This window comes from Lagopus leucura, unplaced genomic scaffold, assembly GCF_019238085.1.
Source record: "Lagopus leucura isolate 7727_CA_CO unplaced genomic scaffold, USGS_WTPT01 Super-Scaffold_100008, whole genome shotgun sequence".
In the NCBI taxonomy this organism is placed as follows: Eukaryota; Metazoa; Chordata; class Aves; order Galliformes; family Phasianidae; genus Lagopus; species Lagopus leucura.
Window position 1 is genome coordinate 1,646,265 of NW_024962265.1, and position 19,333 is coordinate 1,665,597.

Below are 19,333 nucleotides of genomic sequence, written 5' to 3' on the forward strand. Positions count from 1 at the left end.
TCTGAACGGTAAATATCCAAAAGACCTAAACAGTTAAAAATGCCTATTGCTTCTCTGCTTTCGTGAGCTTTTGGTTTTAATTTTGGCTTTGGGAGAAGCAAAATCAGACATAGCTCTGTCTTTGCCTTTGCAGGTCACAATGCAGAATCCAAGCTTTCATCCCTTTTGAAAAGGGGGAAATAGGAGTGAGAAAGCTTTTTTTTTTTTTTTTTTTTAACTGAGTGTGGTAGAGAGCAGAGACATCCTTATAGGGTAAAGAATGAGAAGAGGGGTGCTGAACCAACTGATGTAACTTGAGAAAGCTGTGTTTTATTCTCTTTTTCCAAACGTGATGAATGTTCTGCCTGCGGTAGTTAGAGCACTGGGTCTGTGTGTCAGAGCAGGGCTGGAGCTGTGAATAAGGCCTTCGTGGGATGAATAATTATCTATCACAAAAGCAACACGCAGAGCTGATCATCAGTGCAAAATGAGGCTTCCCCAAACTCATGTGGTTGTTTTGGACGAACTGATCCTGGAAATACGCATTTCCTGAAGGTTTGGCCCCATCCTTGCTATGACTTCTGCAATCATTTACTTTCCTCCAGGGCTCCCGAGGGTATCTGAGCTCAGGACATCAGCCTGCTTTCCCCCTGCATGGGCCACACAAGCCCAGTTTGGCACTGAGGATTTTCACCTGGTCCCTGCCAAAGCTTCATGGCCTTTCAAGACTTGGTTTTCCATCTTGGCTCATTAGACAGGTGCTTTGGAATTGGAAGCAAAGGGAAATACCACACTGGTAATTGCAGCTCCTGCGAAATCCATTGTGTTGGGATGAAGTTTGATTTCTGTTTAAAAAAAATTGCACATGGGTAAATTGGAATCAGCTATGTAAGATTAGAGGAAACTCTGTACCAGTAGACAAAGCCCAAGGACTCACTTTTTCGTGATGGGCCCCTACCACACGTGGCATGTACTGCTGTTTTTGTGGTGCAGTGCAGCTGCTTGATCAAGCCACGGTGAAGCATTTCTGGATAGCACGGAAAGATGAGTTGTTATATTATCTTCAAAGCAGCAGGATCTGCTCAGTTGTTGCTGAAAGATTCACTAGAAATAATTAGAAGATGGTTTTGGAGAAACTTCCCTTATTTTTTTGCAGTTTCAGTCATCTTCCCTGTGTTTTTATATACAAAAATACAGACTGTGTATCAGATTCTGAAGAATGAACTCTGGAGACTCTGAAAAGTACCCATAGACATAAAGCAATATCTGTTGATATACAAATGTCACATGTCAAAGGAATGTATCCAGTGGCACACAAAACTTGAAGTAAAATATCGTGCTTTACAGGAACGTATCATTAAAATGAAAACTAGCAGCACATCAGGAATCTGCCCACGTAACCAAGACAACAAAGAGAGAAAGAAAAAGAAAAAGCAACATAGAGATAGGGTAAGAAAAGAGTGAGTGAGAGAGAATGACAAGGCTGGCCCTAGCTGTTCCACTGCCCCAGGCAAAATAGTTCTTGCAGCCCTTGCTCATGCACATAGCTACGTGTGCAGACCAACAGGAAGGCTCTGAATAATACACTGTAGAAATATGCCCTCCAATTCTGCCAGCTTGTCCACAGCACAGCGTGGCCTTGCAGAACAATGATATAAATAGGATAAAAATGCTAGGCTCTGAAAAGGAAAAATCTCCCCCTGTCTGTATCTTGTGGCAGAAACCACAGTCCATGGATTAAAGGTTTGATGGGTGTTGGTGTCAATTTGGGAATAGAGAAGGTAGCTCAGAGATGTGAGACAGCCATGCTCAGCTTTTTAATCTAACAGGAGCTTCTATTCTTCTCCTATATATGCTTTTCCCTTCTACACGTGGAAGGAAATACGTTGTTTCTTAAAGAAGCTGGGGGGAAATTAATGCTCTGCAGGTTGCAAGAGATTCGTGTGTAAAGCATGAGGATTCTATCACACAGCTAAAGCAGGTAAATCAGATGAAACAGAAAACTCCTGACCACTTGTGGGCAATGAAGATCCTGTGATGGAACTTAGGAGAAATATTTGTATCTTGGAAGCTCTGGCCAAATTATGTTATGAATACATGTCATGGCTAAGAGAATGTGGCAGCATTCAGTATTCATTGTGTATCTTCCATAGGTGTGTAATGTGTGGATACTGCTTTTGTGCAGATAGTTTCCACTCAGGGAAAAAAAACCAAACAAGCAAACAACAAAAACAACTTACTTGCCATTATTCTGTGTGCGTGTGTGGGTTTAAAGAACAGCTTAACATTTAAAAATACCAGCTTGGGAACAGCTCCAGGAGCTGCACCTCTATTCAAAACAAAGCTTTGTCCATTCTGAAATGTCTCCTCTAAAATGAAGTAGTAATAATTCACATTTGTTTGGAACTGCTTTGTGAGAAATATTTTTTTACTCCATAAAAATATTTCAATCGAAGCCTTCCCTATGCTAAATTCCTTGCAAAGAAAGAAATTGAACTTAAGTGTCAGTTCTTTCACTCTATGGTCAATATTTCATTTTACATGAAATCTCATCAGTTTGAGGTCTTTGAAGAGGCTTTACATTTAGGGTAAAGGTTTTCATTCAAGATTAGACAGCTCTGAAATGGGTCTAGCACTTCCCATCAGGTATCACTTCAATTTAGTAGAAAACTCTCACCATCGGCCAGCTTTATGAACCACCCTTTGGATTACCCTGAACTCTTGAGACCTTGCTTTCTTTGGATCCAAAGCAAAACACCGTAGGGAGACTTTTCAATTTGAGAGCTCAAATTGGCAGTTCTAATTTTGGGCCCATCTCACAGTCGCATTGGGGTAGATTGGCTTTCTCCAATGAATGGTTGGGATGGAAAGTACTGCATGTCTTAGCTTTTGCTGGCTTCTGGTTGTCAGACCAGCTTTGGCTGACAGCTCTTCCAGTTATGTGCTGAAGCTTTGTTTACAGCCTACTTGCCTCAAGAGCTTCAGAAGGATTCAGCATGTGGCTGGAAGATGAAGCTCCTTGCTCCATGCTTCAGGAAGGTAACCCTGAAGAGCTCTGGCCAGGCTAGTGATACTGCAATGTGTCCACATGGCAAAAGGAGGAATTGCGCCTCTTTCTCCTCTCATGCATTACTTCCCATCCAAAAGCTGGAGCTAATGGGTTTGTTGAGCACAGTTTCATGGATTCTGGTAACTGCAGAAAAAGCCAGATCCTCTCTGTTTCTCCAAGTATAAAGGGGTTCTGAATATGCGCAAGACAAGAAACTGTTCTGTTTTGATGTTCCCTGGAGGATATTCTGCTGCTGACAGCGCTCTGCAAATGTCAGCAGGGAAACTGCTTCCTTCTCTTTCCCTCTGCTGCTTTGAAGGAGTCAGATTTTTTTTAAAAAAATTATTATTTTTTTTTCCTAACTGTTTGGCAAGTGGACTTGACTGCTCTGAAAACATGCTGTAGAGGCTCCAGCTCCTGCTGAGAAGCTGGTTTCTGCAAGAGGGACTTGCTCACCCTGGCCTCTCCTCACAGCTTCCTAAATCAGCAGGAGTCCAAGTGCTTCACTCGCTTGTGATGGAATGATACAGTTTCCCATCTGTATCTGACGTCTGTGAAGGCTGCAGCTTTCTTTGTCCTGCATTGATGTACAGTCACTTTTTGAGAGGTCATTGCCAGCTTAGATGCCTGAAGAGTATTCAGTTTTCTGGATGTGACAGCAAGAAAGCTGTGTTTTGTTAGCCTTGGTGTGAGCTACCCTTGGTGCTCATGTTGGGTGCCCTGAGAGGTGGTGGTGGAAACCTACGTGAACATGGACCAGTAACAGCTGCCCATACTGGGCTATGTAAAAGCCACTAGCTTGTGATAGTGGAGTCTGGCATGACATAAATTGTAGAATCGTAGAATGGCATGGATTGGAAGGGACCTTAAAGCCCATCTAGGTCCAACCCTCTGCCACAGACAGGATTGCCACCTACCAGCTCAGGCTGCCCAGGGCCCCATCCAACTTGGCCTTGAGCACCTCAAGGGATGGGGCATCCACAGCTTCTCTGGGCAGTCTGTGCCAGGGCTGCCAGTGCCTCACCGTGAAGTATTTCTGTCTAATATCTAGCCTAAAGGTGCTGGGTGTTCAGTACTCTTTCTCCAGGTGAAATCAAAGTGATAGGACTTATAAATCCTGGCTGTCGTGCTATATAATATCTTTCCTCTGATGCCCTGTTGGGGAGCACTGTTCTGTTCTACCCTTCAACTCCAGGTCCATCTTGTAAAAAGTGGATGGGAAGCAAGTTTCTCAGTGCATATAACCTTCCCGGGGCTGCAACCTGGAAAGATCACACTGAATGGTAGAGCTGGCATCCTGAAGGACCTGGACAAGCTGGGGAAATGGGTTGACAGGAACTTCCTGAGATTAAAGGACAGCTGGATTAGAAATCTCAAAGTCCCTTCTAGCCTAGATCACCCTGTGATTCATCCTCTGCTGCAAAACTCCAGGCTGTAAACCACACTACAGGACCTGTATCTGGGTTCTGCTGCTGAACATTTGCTTTAAACACTTGCTAATTACTCTATCACTGCAAATGGTTGTTTGACCTCTCACGCCCCTCATGTCCATGGCCTTGAGACTTCTAGCTACAGCTCCTCAGGGCATTATGCTGCAGTGAGTTTATTGCTCCTTCCAGTGTTTAACTTCAGCAGGAACACTCCCTTTAGTCTGCTAGGGAGGTGGCTGTTTCTAACAAGAGTTAAGAGCACGGTTTTTGGCAGAGAGCAATTAATTCTTCCTGTCTTTCCCTCAAGTACCTCTCCCTGCTTTCTGATTATTCAGCAACCTTTATGCTGGTGTGCAGAGTTTGGCTGAGCTGTGCTTTTGCTGGGTGTCTTGCATACATGTGTTTTTGAGGTTTTGGTTTAACAGTGCCTTGTCAGAGATGGGATCGTGTGAATCTCATCCCTCCGGATGCATTCTGGAGCTCTTCAAAGCCCAGAGGTGCTTGCTGGCTGCTGCCATTTGTTCTGTTTTGCTGGTGCTGCTCTGAATGTTTTTATTCCTGACCGCAGTGGACTCCAGCAGACCCGGTGCAGCAGAGAAGGCAGCAGGCTGCACTGTCAGCTCTTCAAGGCCTTCCTCAAAGAGGCTGCAGCTTGAATTTGACAGATTTCTAGTCCCAGAGCAGCAGAGCTGGATTCCTCCACTCTGGGCTGAGGATGTGCAGAAAGGGGTTGTTTGTGACAAAAGCAGACACAAAGGGACAGATAGCAACTGCAGTTCCTGCTGCCAGGTACCTTGTTGAAATCCAGGGTCCCGCAGCCTCCCCAGGGGATGGCTTGCAGTGACACTGTTGTCACCTGCCTCATCACAGCAGATGATTTTCAGTGCGGTGTTGCAGGCTCTGTGCAAGATGTGTGGAGTGTTCAGGCTGCCACACCTGATGTGGCTGTGTTGTTCATGGAAACCGTAAGAGGGGGAGAAAAATAAAAAAAGATACATCCCTCTGCCCTTAGTTTTATGTGCTTCAGTTTGACTTCATCCCTCTGTTCCCTGGAAAGCCCTCTGGAAGGGACATCAGGTAACCAGCTTTGATCCTCACCTGCCACTTGTGCTCTCCAGGGTGACAAAGAGAGGCTGTTAGCTCCCATCCACTCCATCTAATGCCCGGATGGATGCTCAGCCAAAATGGCTCTTGTCATTCCTTCTTCCTCTTTCTGTCCCTTTCCCTTTTCACTGGGATAATGACTTCTCAGGGAGCCCTTGAAGTGCCTCTTGCATCTGCCTTTGAATGCCTCTTGCCTGCTGACCCTTCTTATGGGAAGTCGGCTTAAGTGCGATTCTCCTAATTAGTTTTGCTTTAATTTAATCTTTTGAAATAATTTTATCAAAAAGAGGAAACCTTTTACTTGCTTCTCATTTCATTGGCTTGTTTTAATGCACGGTGTCTGGGTTTATTTCTCTATTTTTCTTGTCTCTAGATAGGACATCATTTGCATATTTGATTAAGCTCCATATGTTATCAGGGAGCCAGTTGAAAGAACAGCAAGTCCCTGATAAGGCACTGTGCATCCATCTCTTCCTTTCATAGTCCTTCACTCTATCCCCCCTCACCAGCCTGCAGCTAGGTCTGTGCCCAGAATCACCTCTACAATCTGTCTCATCTTCATCTTCTTTCTTTGGCCACAAAGAATCATAGAATGACTTGGGTTGGAGGGCATCTTATTCAAGGTCAGGCTGAACCAGGCTCTCAGGAACCTGACTGAGCTGTAGATGTCCCTGTTCCGTGCAGGGGAGTTGGACTTAGATGATCTTTCAGGGTCCCCTCCAATTCAAATGGCTCTATGATTGTAGAGTTGCAGCCCCAAAACATGAAGATCTCAGGTTCATCTCTGGACAGGTATTGATGTAGATATCAACACTGGTCAGCTCCCATCTTTAGGAAGGAAGCAGATCTGTGCAGAATGTGGAAACTGAGTGCTGGTGAAGATGCTAGGTATGACAGAAAGGTCCAGGTTCAGTTCCCTGTGCACTCCAAACCAATCTGCCTGCTTGCTCATAGCAGAATCCTGTTGTGTCTGCGAGGTATGTATTGCATGAAAGATGTTTATTTTCACTCTTCACTTTTTATGTTGTCCAGGCCTTTGTTGAGAATTTAAACTGGACTCTGTTGCGCTGGTCTGCTGTACAGTTAGCTCATCTACCAACTGCTGTGCAGACAACAGCAGGATCAGAGTGACTAGGAACAGAATAGTCATTGATGGAGATCCATGCTTTTTCCCTGAAATCTCGCGTATTTAAGGCTGCATATAAATACATAATGTGTGTGTACACATAAAGGATGTTGTTTTGGGGCTTTGTTCTCTGGCTACTGCTCTGTGAAAACAATTTGTTTTGTGCAGTTTTTCCCCAACCCACCTCAAAGAATCCTTTTCTTTAAAATAAGTTGTGGATGCCCTCAAGGAAACTTAAGGAAATGCTTAGTTTAACAGTAACTCTCCTTTCCACTGGTGATGCTTAAACTGGGGGAGGCTCTGCTCAGCCTCTGACCCATAGCAGGCCATTTCTGAGGGTGAACAGTGGGCAGATTCCCACTTGCTCTGCTTATGCATCATGTGGTCCCTGTTTTCAAAGAAATTCATAGAATCATAGAATAGTTTGTGTTGAAAGAAACCTTAAAGATCACCCAATTCCAAACTCCTGCCATGGGCAAGGACACTTCCCTCTGGATCAGTTTGCCAAAAGCCAAGTCCAACTTAACATTGAACCAGTTACGGGGATGGAACATGCACAACTTGTCTGGGCAATGAGTTCCAGTGCCAGTTAGCCTCTTATAGTCTCCAAAATCCAGGAAATGCTTGAACTGACTTCTAGTAAAGTCAGGTTGGATTTATAACAGCAAATAAAAGTGGTATAACTAGCCATATTAGTGGAGCTGGAGAAGGTACCATGGCTTGCATAAGGTAGCCCTTGGCTATTTGAAAAAAGCATTTCGCTCAGCTGACACCTTGGGAGTAGGAACGAGGTTTGATTTATGAGCCAGTTCTTAATTAAAAGGCAAAAAGGAGCGTGTCTTCCTTTGTTTGAATGAATGACTTTCAGTTTGAGCTGATTTGAAGACCTCTCCCTGCATACATGCAGGCTCTGCAGCGCAAGGCAGCCTGTCAGCATCACTGTGGTGTTTGTACACCTCCATTAAGGAGCTTTGTGCTGTCTGTATGTCCACTACTTGTGAACACTTCTGCCTAATTCAGTCTTGCTCTACCTTGATGTGTGGTTACTGGTGTAGACCATTAGCTTGCTTCTTTCAAAGGGACACTGTCAAATACAGTTAAGGAAAAGTCTCTCCAAAATTGTATCCAGTCTTGTGGTGTTTGTGAAGTCAGTGAGGAGGAAAGTGGAGATCAAATCTCCCTGTTCCTTTACAGCTTTACAGGGTCTCTTCCCCCTAGTGCTTCCTTTAGTTTGGTACAATGACTTTGGCTTGCTACACTGCATCATCTGTCATTTTGTCTGGGTGGCAGCCTGGCTTGAAAACGATGAAACTTTGCTGAATTTAGGACCCATGTGTATGAAGCCTGGAGGGGAGCATGAGAGAGTTGTGCTGGATTTTGTAGACCCCAACCCATACGACATCTGTGGGAGTGAAGACGTGTGTTACTATGCAGGATTCAGGGATCTGTTCCTGCTTGGTCTGGCACTTGTCATTTCTATTTTTTTTTTCTGCTAAAACCCTGTCAGTAGCCTTTCACCTCTCCTAAATGAAACCACACGGAAGAGCTTCAGGTCCTTGGCCTTTCCTGAAATTAAAAAAGCTCACTGCTGGGTGAGGGGTAGAAGTATGGGTTGAGGACTGGTCCACGACTATTAATCAAAGCTGTGGCTCTAGCAAAGTCCCTCTGGGATGCTATGTCCAGGGTGAAAAGAAAACATCTTGCTGTAGCTGTGACAGCAGCAGTTAACACTGTAGATTTCACTATATTCTGATAGTGTTAACTCTGGGTTAATGCCTTTTTCATGAACCTGCCTCTGTCATCACTTGGCTTTCTGTGTACTGGCCAGTGTTACACCAGCTTTGACCCCTAGAAAGATCATTTGTTTCTTAAATTAAAAGGGATTGAGTTGGATGAGGATTTCAGTGTGAGACTTTGAAAGGAAATAGATGTGCTGGCTGTGTTGGTATTTGCACTTGACTAAACAGCAGAACTGTGTTAATGGAGAGATCCCATCTATGGGACACATCTCACAGAATATAGCTCCTGATAAAAGCTTCTTATCTATCAGCAGCATTGTGTCAAGCATGCACCATCACCTCCAAACTGGGATCCTCCTTGGTGTGGTGAGCATGGAATTAGGTTGGAAATGAGTCGCACGCTCACAGGCTCCAATGGGAGATGAGTTGGAACCCTGGAAGAGCCAAGAGAAGCACAGTCGAGAGGAAAGTTGGGAACTACTGATCTGTGGGTTTCGGCTCTGGTTTCAATCCTTCATTCCAAGCATGCTCTGCTGATGATTCCTGACAGGGCTGGGACACTTTTGGTAACAAAACATGAACTCCCAAGGGACTTCAGTGGGTTTCAGAAGCTCTGTGGGTTCTTGCTTTTCGATCTGATGTACTATGTTGGCATAGGACCCCAGCACTGTTGTGTTTAAGGCATCCTGGAAATGCAAACCACTATTTCTACTCCAGTCATGCTGGTGTCTCACCCTGCTGGGATGCTTGTGGCTGTAGTCTGGAATCATCTTTCCCTTTGACTTCATGTAACTTTTTCTGAACTGATCCTGGCAATGTATTTCAGCGATGTCGGGCAAAAGGTTATCGCTGAAAGTGGTGGAGACCTCATCATATTAATTTTTCAGAATTGTTCCAATGAAATCTAATTAAACACAGCGACTGGAGCAGTGCGAATCTCCCTGTGTTTGCCTCATTTGTCATATGGTTGATTAAGGCTGGGTTATCGGGGGGAGTTTATTGCTTGTGATATCTGCTGGGATGGATGTGGTTTCACACACTATGGGCACTTTGATCTTGTTCCCCACTGCTTACAAGTTTCTGTTGGCTTCTCTTGGATTTCGTATGCAATCGATTTATCTCCTTGGGGTCTAAGGGAACATATTGATGATAGAGCTAACCTGAGCGATAAGGAGATGTCATGCATGCTAATGCATTTTCCCTGCCCTTTAGACAGCATCTCTGTGCTGGTAAGAGATAGGGCCTTGGCATCACATTAGGCTTGAGCATCTCTCTCTCCCTCTTACAATGAGGATAATTCATTTTATTGTTTCCTTACAGAACTGAGGAAAATGGGGAGGGGGAAAACTTCTAAACCAACAAACTCGCATCAGCACCAAATCAAATCTTACTCTATTTCCCTCCTCTTTTTTCCACAAAACAAACAAATCTGCACAACTCTGAAAGCTTTTATGGACTACAAAACAACTATTTACGGTTATTTGACCTCCCCACCCTCCCCTTTTTTTCTTTTTCCTGTTGAATTAGCTCTTGTTTTACAGATATTTCTGCCATAAGGTGGGAAAGTCAAAATCTTTTGACGCTTTCGAACCCCTTTTCCCCCTTGTGATGATGTAAATGAATTCCCCAAATCCCACCTATATGGGGAATTTTTAGCTAACTTACTGTTCATGGAAAGGAAGAAATTCCAAATTTGTAGCTCTCGTTTTTCTCACACGTCTACCTTAGCATGCAATATATGGAGAACTGCAAGATCTTATGAGACTGCTTGCATTTAAGCTCTTAGTCAAACTTCTTCTGCCAGGTTAGCATTTCTGCCTGCTTGAAAACTGGAGAATTGAACTCACCTGGGAGCCCCCGTAGTGAAATAAATTATCATAATATAGTGGGAAAAGAAAAGATTTTTAGAGTGGTGGAGTAGCGCAGGGCTACCCTGGTGAATTACATCTGTTCATTTAGAGCTGTAATATTACTTCAGCTTTGAGCTTCATGACTGAGAAATCTTTATTTTAAGGGGTGGGGGCTGCTTGGGCTGGGGGAAAGCAGGAAAACTTAACATCCAAATGTCAAAAGCCCCAAATGCCTCCTGACACTAATTGTTAGTAATTATAATAACAAGCTAAAACTGGGAGTTAATTGCTAATTCATGATTTTAAACCAGTCTTGTGTTTTTAGGTGAGTCTGATTTCTGCATCTTTGAATTTTGGGCACTGGCAGTGACATGAAGTGGTAGATGGGGGGAGGGGAGCAAGAGATGAGAAGACCTATCACAATTAGTATTCTGATGCTCTACTTTTAACAGATTGTTGGCATAATGCTTGTTTATGCAGATGCAGGACCATTCACCAATGTGTTATATGCATTACAGCGCTAACAAAGATTAATATTTAGCTTGAATCTGGGCAGCGTTAGGGGGGAATCTGAGCTGTATCCTTCCTGCAGAACTATAAGCAGTCCCAATATGTGATGAAGCAAGTCAACAAAGCCCAAATAACCACAAAATTATTAGAATATCATCTACCAGTTCTAAAGATACCAGTGTGGATGTTATTATTTTTTTTCCTCTGGATTTTCACCTTGATCATGCTCTGCTTGTCTCCTACTCTGTGATCTAGCCCAGGCTACCACTGTGCTGCTTTCTTCCCTGTTAAGGAAATCTCAGGCACTTTCCTCTCTAAAGCTTGCATTGACATTGCAATAGAAGTGCTGCCCTTCTCCTCACTGCGGAAGGCAAGCCCCACTAGGAAAGATGATATCATTGGCACTAAATATACACCAGCCATCAGGCCCCTGGTCAGTGCCAGAGATGCTCTGGCAGACTCTGATGTGACTTATTTTCTATGTTTTGTCGATTCTGTCTGTGGCAGGTGATTTCATTAACTGCTCTTTAATTGCTTGGGAAGAGCTCAGCCGTTATTTGTCTGTTTTCTCCCTCCTGACAGAAACCCACTACGGCTTCCTTGTAGTTTTCTCCTCCAGGATGCACAGATTGGTGTTGTCGCCCTGTTTCCAAACCTACTCGTGTATTATTATTGTTGTTGCTATTACTATTATATTATTATCACAGAACTGTTTGAGTTGGAACTGTGAAAGTAACAGTTGTGGAAGGAAGGGATGCCATTCAGAGGGACCTCAACAGACTTGAAAATCGGCCCAGGTGAACCTAAAGAGGTTCAACACAGCAAAGTGCAAGGTTTCGCACTTGGGCCAGAGAAATCCCAGGCATCTATACAAACTGGAAGGAGCTGCCCTTGTGAGCAGTCCTGCAGAGAAGGACCTGTTGGTCCTGATGGATGAAAAGCTTAACATGAGCCAGCAGTGTGCTCTTGCAGCTTGGAAAGCAAATGGTATCCTGGGCTCTATCAGAAGAGGGGTTGACACCTACAGCTAGATCAGGTTGCTCAGCTCCCCCATCCAACCTGATGTTGAATGTCTCCAGGGATGGGGAATCTACCATCTTTGTCACAAAAATACTTTTTCCTTATATCCAGTCTAAATTTCCCCTTTTCTAGTTTGAGACCTCTTCCCCATGTCTTACCATGACAGACCCCAGAGTATAATAATAATGATTATTATATTTATCAGCTGAGTAGGATGGGGCTGCAAATTCACGAATTTGAGCTCAATTCTTACAAAGTTCAATTCCAGGATTTTAGCTCAGACCCACCACTTATGACAAGGTTTGTGTTGCAGTAGGACATGGAGTCTCTTGGTGCTGCTCGATGTGCCACCAGCTGTCTAGGTAACTGTAGACTCATGTGTCCGATCTTCCTGTTTGTCCTGTAGTTATTAAAGTGGAGAGAGAGATGGAAAGAGGTGCTTTGGAAAAGGACTCATTTCCTCAAACCCACTCTGAAATGGGGATGAGGAGTCCTCCAGACTTGCCCAGTATGTGTTCGGTAAGCTACTCAGTGCATGTTTGTGAATTTTCCTCACGTTTCCTGCCTCTTGAAGGGCATTTGATCCCACTTCCTCAGCTTTCTTGACATCTGGTCCCTTTCCTCCAATAGCCGCGTTGTGTGATTCCTTTGACTTAGTCTTCTAGAAAATTTTGTGTTTCCTTTCTCCATCACATTCGTTCCTTTCCAAAAAGGAGCTTTGTTCAAGCCTCCACAGTTTCATTACTCCTGGCTGGCTCTTTGGCCTTGCTCATCTTGGATTTCCATCTGTGGTTTGATCTGAGCATTAGACTGAAGTGCAGGAAACATAAATGTTGACAGTACTTCCTGTGGATGGAGATATCTACTGTTTTTTTCTGTCTGGGAAGCAAAAAACCTCCAGTTTTTGTAGGATATGATTGATCTCATCTTAGAATCATGGGATGGCTTGGATTGGAAGAGACTTCAGAGTTCATCTAGTTCCAACCTTCCTGACTTGGTCTGGTTGCCAGCCACTAAATCAAAGACCAAATCAGCCTGCCCAGAGCCATATCCAACCTGGCTTTGGTCAACTCCGGGGATGGGGCATTTCTTTTGGTTCTTTGCAGCATCCTGTATTTTCTTCATTTTTATGTGAGTGAATTATCCAACCACTTCTGCAAAATTCATGTGTACTTACCTGGCTGGGCAGTGGGCCATGCAAGTGAAGGTGACAGAGAGTGTATAGAAGATAGATTGAGTGTGGACACCATGCTGCCATGTCAGCTCATGTGGTTTGGAGCCAAGAACAAGCCTGGCATGTGCGTATCCCTGAAAGATCGAGTCTTTCATGCTTTTACAAATACCCCTGAAAATACTAAAAGCTTAGGAAAACAAACAAGCAGTGCTCCCTCATGCCTAAACAACAGCAACAAAACCCCTCAAGGTCCTTTGAAAAGGGAAAGGGAGCCTGCAGGATTTATGGCATCTGCAGTGACCGGGGGCTCTGTCAGCAACTGCAGTTATGAGTGGATGAGCAGCTCAGTCTCTCATTGGGATCGCACATCTGACAGCCACAGTGATCCCGGGGCTGGCTCTGGTGTTTTCCTGGAGGATTCTGCCATTGCATGTAGGCTGGGCTTTGTGTCATATCATCATATCACTGTGCAAGCAGCACTCAGGGTGACAGGGCACAATTCGGCAGTAAAATTCTTGAGTGCTCATCATGCTTCCAGGTGACTTGGAGAATCAAGTTAGTAGCATGGGACAGATTAAAGAAGAAAGGAAGTATTTAAGTACGCAGAGGTGCAATCAAGATATTTTCAAAAGTGCTTAGGTGTATGATTCCCAGTTGCAGGAGGTCCTTATATCCAGGAACTTGCAATCAGAACAGTAACTGGAGCAGGGAGATGTCAGAAAGGAAAGCGTGGAAAGGAGTGGCTTCCTTAGAGGGATCTGAGAACAGGTGGTTGATCAGAAAGGGCAGCTCAAATTGGGGACAGTATGAAGGAGGGTGCAAAGGGTAGTCAGGAAAGACTTAGTATGACGTAATGGCAGAGCAAGAAACCCTTGATCTATTCCTGGCTCTGTTGCTGATTGTTGCATGACCTCAGGCAAAACATTTCACTCTGCATGCCTCCTGCACTCTTCCCTGTGTAGCCTGTGAGTTCTTCAGGGAATGGATTGTCACTGGCAATGAGCACATCCCGCACTTTGGCACTTTGAGTTCATCTCAAGGCTTCATGGGCAACTGAACCATCAGTTCCAAGCTGGATGTTTGGACCCCCACCACAGAAAGGGAGCGCAATGGTCTTTCAAGGTCCCTTCTGACCTAAGCCCTTCTATGATTCTGTGCTGTTGGGGTTCAGCTGCTGTCACGTGCAAAATTTCCACTTGTAAAACTTCACCACCAGTGCAAGCGCTGGCTGCTTCCATGTGATGTTTGAGTTTGGAAGGGACTCTTAAAGGTCATCTGTTCCAATTCCCCTGTACTCAACAGGAACACCTACAGCTAAAGCAGGTTGCTCTGAGCTCCATCCAGGTTGACCTTGAGTGTCTCCAGGGATGAGACATCTATCACCTCTCTGGGCAACCTGTTCTAGTGACTCATCATCCTTATTGTAAGAAGAATGTCTTCCTTATATCCAAGTCTAAACCTTCCCTCTTTGTGCAAGAGGTTTGGCTGAGCTCTTTCAACACGCAGCTTTTCATAGACTCGCATGCATCTGTGATTTCCCCGCCGTGTGGAAGACAGGAATGCCGAGCCTTGGCCTCCCTGCCCCCTCCCAACAGGTTGACCATAAATTAGGTTCTGATGTGGGTATTGAATTTCACTCCAGCTGCTGGAGCTGTGGCACATCTGTGGTCCTCCTGTGGTTAATGGCTTCACAAAAATGAAGCAATAAAGGTTATGATGGCTGTGTTTTAACCTCCTGGCCCTCGTTCTATTCGACAGGAGTGTTTCTCGGGAACAGTTAAAAAACCCTCTGCTTGCATTTTAAACATCTCCCAGCGATGTGCAGTTTCTGAGCAGCTTTTTATTAAGTGATTTTGCTTTTGAAATTTACCAAAGCTGAAGCATCTTTATTTTACCCCCCTTTTTCTGTTTTTCTGTAACAAAAGATGAATTAACTCTCTTTAAAATAAACAAACCCATCTCTGAATTATGCTGTGATTTAACATTTACATGCAGCACTGAAGTCTGAGCAAAGCAAATAGAGAAAGGAAAAATTATCCCCTTAGCTTGAACTCTTTCAGTGAAAGTCTGTAATACACTTCTAAGAGATGGAGGCACGCATATGGGGGAGTGATTTGTTTGCAAAGAACAATTCATAGCTCTCGTCAGTAATGAGCCCTTCAAGGAAGAGCAATTCCATCTTCCTAGAAATATACCATCCGTTGTGAGAAGAGAATGGTGGCTTTGAGGCCTGGGTTTTGAGTCAGAAACGTTGGAATTCAGGGGCTGGGCTTTGAGTCAGAAATGTTGGAATTCAGTTTTCTTAAGTCTTAAAAGTCTTGCTGGCTTTAAAAGATGGCGAAATCTTGGCACTCCAACCAAGATTGTGGTCATCTCTGTTTCATGTTGTGGATGCTACTGAATGAGGCCGCTCAGATTTTCCTGCTGTAGGTTTTGGCTGCCTAGTAAGTCAAATCAATAACATACTTATTCTCCTGACAGGTATAGAAGTGATACTATCCCTGAGTTGCAGAAAGGGCAAAGCCATTCAAGCTGTGTACTTGAATGCTTGAAGTGGATTTACCTGGAAAAGATATTTAAGAAAATGGTTTGGATCACTTCCTAGACAGGTTGCCCATGTCTATAGAGAGGAGTTCAAAGCATTGCTTATGTAATTCCCTGGAGATAGCTGACCATCTATTTCCTATGTGAATAACTCAAATGCTTAAGAGGAGTGTGATGAAGTGCCCTGCCAGACACGTGCAGCAGTATGTGACTCAAGGTGAGGTATTGCAGCGGAAAGGCTGAATGTGACTTGCAGTCAAGTGATGGCAATGAGTTGCACAGGCTACGAGGTTTGTAGCACAGAAGAGGGAATTACTTTGGGGTCCTTGGGATGACAATGGGATCATTCCCTTTAACAAATCATCCTGCCACACTTGGAAAAGAAGGGTTTTGCCTGACCCTGTATTTTTCTTTACCCCTGGTCATGTGTAGATCTTCAAAATCTGCTGTTAGTGCTTGATGTGCCACATTCTTGCAGCAGCAAGTAAGGCATGCTAGCCACCCACTTGGAGAAGATAAACAAGCTCTCATTTATTTATTTAACTCCCTTGCTATTAATTGCGAGGGATGACCCTTTGCTTGGATGTTATGAAGCATATTGACTTCCTCTCTTACGAGCTTTCCAAGAGACTTGTTGCTTAAGCATACTCAGCAAAAATCTTGAGAAGGGCCCTGGGACAGTTTTTGTGGAACATGGGGGCTGGTGTTAGAGCTAATGAGCTTATTATGTGATATATATTGGTATCTCTAGTGGCTCTCTCCTTTGCCACTGTGTCCAGCCTGTCTGCAATTAGGAACAAGGTCTGTGACACTGTGTTTGATACTAATCCTCAGTGAGACGAAAGTGGCTGTTTTTCACTGAATGTGGTGGAAACTCATGATTTGCAAAACAGGAACTTCCTTTTTTTCACTTCTTTATGGCTTGAATTCTTCAGAAGTCCCCAGAGATTTACTGTTTATTTATTTATTTATTAGCAGGACTGCCTCCTGTTTTTTTTAGATACTTAGAAATTTGAATAGTTTTAACATGGGTAGTTCAGCCTATAATCCTCACCATAGGTAATTCATATAGTGATGGCGTAGGATGTCAAAAAAAAGAAAAGAAAAGGAAGAGTATTGAGATGGTGCTGATAGGTGACGGCACTGAGAACTGAGCTGTATCACTCATCTATCCAAAGTAGCTCTTGCACTGTATCTGGTATGAGGTCAGCAGCAATGCAAAGTGCAATTCTAAGGTGCAAGGCACTTCTACAGATGATTTCCTTTACTTGTGATCAGTCAAATCGCAGAATGCAAGTGTAGAACTGATGTTAGGAATTCTGATTCTCCTTGTCCTGAAGAAAAGCTTGTGTAGCTAAACCATAGAGGGGTGATGTCCATGTTAACATGTCTAGGGTGACATCTCAAGAGAGAACTCTGCAGTCTGGTGGTCCCTGATCTAACATTTCTCACTGTTGGATTTGTGGGTTTTGTGCTTGTTTTATTTCAATGAATGCTCAGTGATCCTTATGGATCCCATTCCAATTTGGGACTTTCTATTATTCTGTGAACATAGTCTTCTGTGGGATTGTCCAGCCAATGTCAGAAAGCGCACTTGAACTATCCATTCACTTGAGGAGTCCTATCGACTTCCTGCTATCCATTATTGCCACCTTTCTTCTGTACCACAATATTACTCAAGTTTTTTTGTTTTTTTTTTTTGCACTGGAAACTTTAAATGAATGGATATGTTAATTGGTATCATTACGACAAACGGTCCTAGTCACACTGCAATTCAAGTGAACATTTCATGTTGCCATTTAAATGATGAAATTTTTTTTTTTTTAAAGCCACTGACAGCTACTTGTGTTTAATTCATTTTGATTTCGTTAGGAGGGGGAAGTTATCGGGATTGCATCATTAAAAATGCATGGTTGGGTTATTCATGCATGTTTCACATATCCCTGTGTATGATCCATCATAATTCTCCATTAGCCAATGAAGGTAGCAAGTGGAAAGGGTCTGCCGAGCATACACATAATTCAATTACATCCATGACGTCACATTGATTGGATTCTTAATGACATCTCTAAGCTGTGCTCTGAACTGGGCTTGGTGAAATGAGACTTTCCACTGAAGCTGCTTGTCCTTGGGAACACAAGGTTTGTGTCACCACCCCACATTTGCAGAAGATTGGATCCAACAGGAACTAGGCAGCTGCTTTGGAACTGCTTGGCAGCTGGAGATGAAGGCCAAGTGTGAGCTAGATGTTATTGCACAAACCACTAACCTTGACTTCTATAGCAACTTAGCAACTGTGCTGCTTGGACTGTAATAAAGATAGAAGATGTTCTCCTGGTGTTCACTGGTATTATTAAAATACATGTACACCAGACAGAGGAACAATGTGTCATGCTGAAATAAGTCATAATTTGGTGCAACTGCTCACAGTGGAACACCAGTTTGCTTAAAGCCTCTTCTAGAAGATGAGTGGCTGTGGAACAGCATGCAGCATTTCCTGTAGGGGAGGAAGGTAGGAGATGAAACTGGTATGTTTCTCTATTCTTCTGTAGCAGAGTCTCTCTAGGACTGTTTTGGTCTTCTTTTAGTATGAGTAGTCTTGAAACAGACAGAGGTGCCTCTTGCTTTTTTGGGGTGGGGACTCACACCAAGCAAAGATGGGGAACAGTCATAGACAGTGGGACTGTCAGCTCCATCTTTGGGAGCCCACCAGCAAGTCCATCCCTGTTGCTGTGAGCAGAGTCAGCATCTGAATGCTGTGTCTCAGGTGTGTTTGCATTGGTAATTCTACTTTCCTCTCTCCTTCAATACTGTCTTTCAACCCTTTAGTAAAATGTATCTCCCTCCTTTCCAGAGCCTGCCCTTGATCTATGTGACGTGAAAGTGCCATTCCTAGGGCACAGGACAGAGGTCAGGTAATACAGCAATGTCCATTATGCCACAAAAAAGATTGAGGGCCTGGAGCAACTCCCATATGAGGAAAGGCTGAGTAACGTGTGTGTATTCAGCCTGGAGAAAAGAAAGCTGAGAGGGGATCAGATAAACACTTATGAATATCTAAGGGGAGGTAGAAGGCAAATAGATGAGCCCCGGTTCTTCTCAGTGGTGTGTAGTGATAGGACAAGGAGTAATGGCCTAAAACTTGAACATCAGAATTTCTGTAGTAATATGTGGAAAATGTGGATTTGGATGATTTGGATTAGTCAAGTGGAGCAAGGATTGTTGATGCAGAGCATTTCTTGATGCTCCTTGAAGAGAGAGAAATAAGAAGGCTCTGCATCCCTCATTGCTTCCTGTTTTAACGTATTGATAATAACTTGTTCTCCATGAATGTGTACTTCACTCCTACATTCCTCAGCATTTTTTAAGCTCTAGTGAATAACAGCTCGACAGCAGGTTGTCTTCATTTTGTTGGTAGTAGAACGTAGGCACAGAGAACTTAAAAGGCCTGATTGAGTGGCTGGCAATCCTGCCTGTGGCTGGGGGTTGGAGTCAGATGATCTTTAAGACCCCTTCCTACCTAGGCCATACTCTGATTCTATGATATGATTCTTTCAGATTAGGGAGAAGAAATCACTTCTACTTCTGACTTCTAGGCCTCTGTTTTAAGCGCAAAAGCATTCAAACTACCAATCATATTGATTTTCAATTACTGCTCAAATGGAAGTGGTTGCAGCTTTGTGTTAACTCTCAGGAGACTTTATCCTGTCATCTCTAGTGAAGATAAGGGCTAAAATTCTGTATTGCTTGTGCTGACGTGGCATGTGGTTGTGTGGCTGAAATTCACTTGTGAGTAGAAATGGGGAAG

General features: G+C 43.8%; 1 protein-coding gene across 3 annotated transcripts in view; it reads left to right on the forward strand.

Moving 5' to 3' along the window:
* Window positions 1-19,333, forward strand: part of LOC122180604 (plexin-A4-like) — a 123,553-nt gene that overhangs the window by 46,386 nt on the left and 57,834 nt on the right. Inside the window, exon 4 of one of the 3 annotated variants that reach the window (XM_042872346.1) lies at window positions 8,742-9,318. The exons of the other annotated variants lie outside the window; for them this stretch is intronic. Within the exon in view, the coding sequence (XP_042728280.1) occupies window positions 8,742-8,852 (111 nt within the window). The 3' untranslated portion in view covers window positions 8,853-9,318. Of the gene's footprint in view, window positions 1-8,741; window positions 9,319-19,333 lie in introns of those variants that run through there. 3 annotated transcript variants of the gene reach the window in all.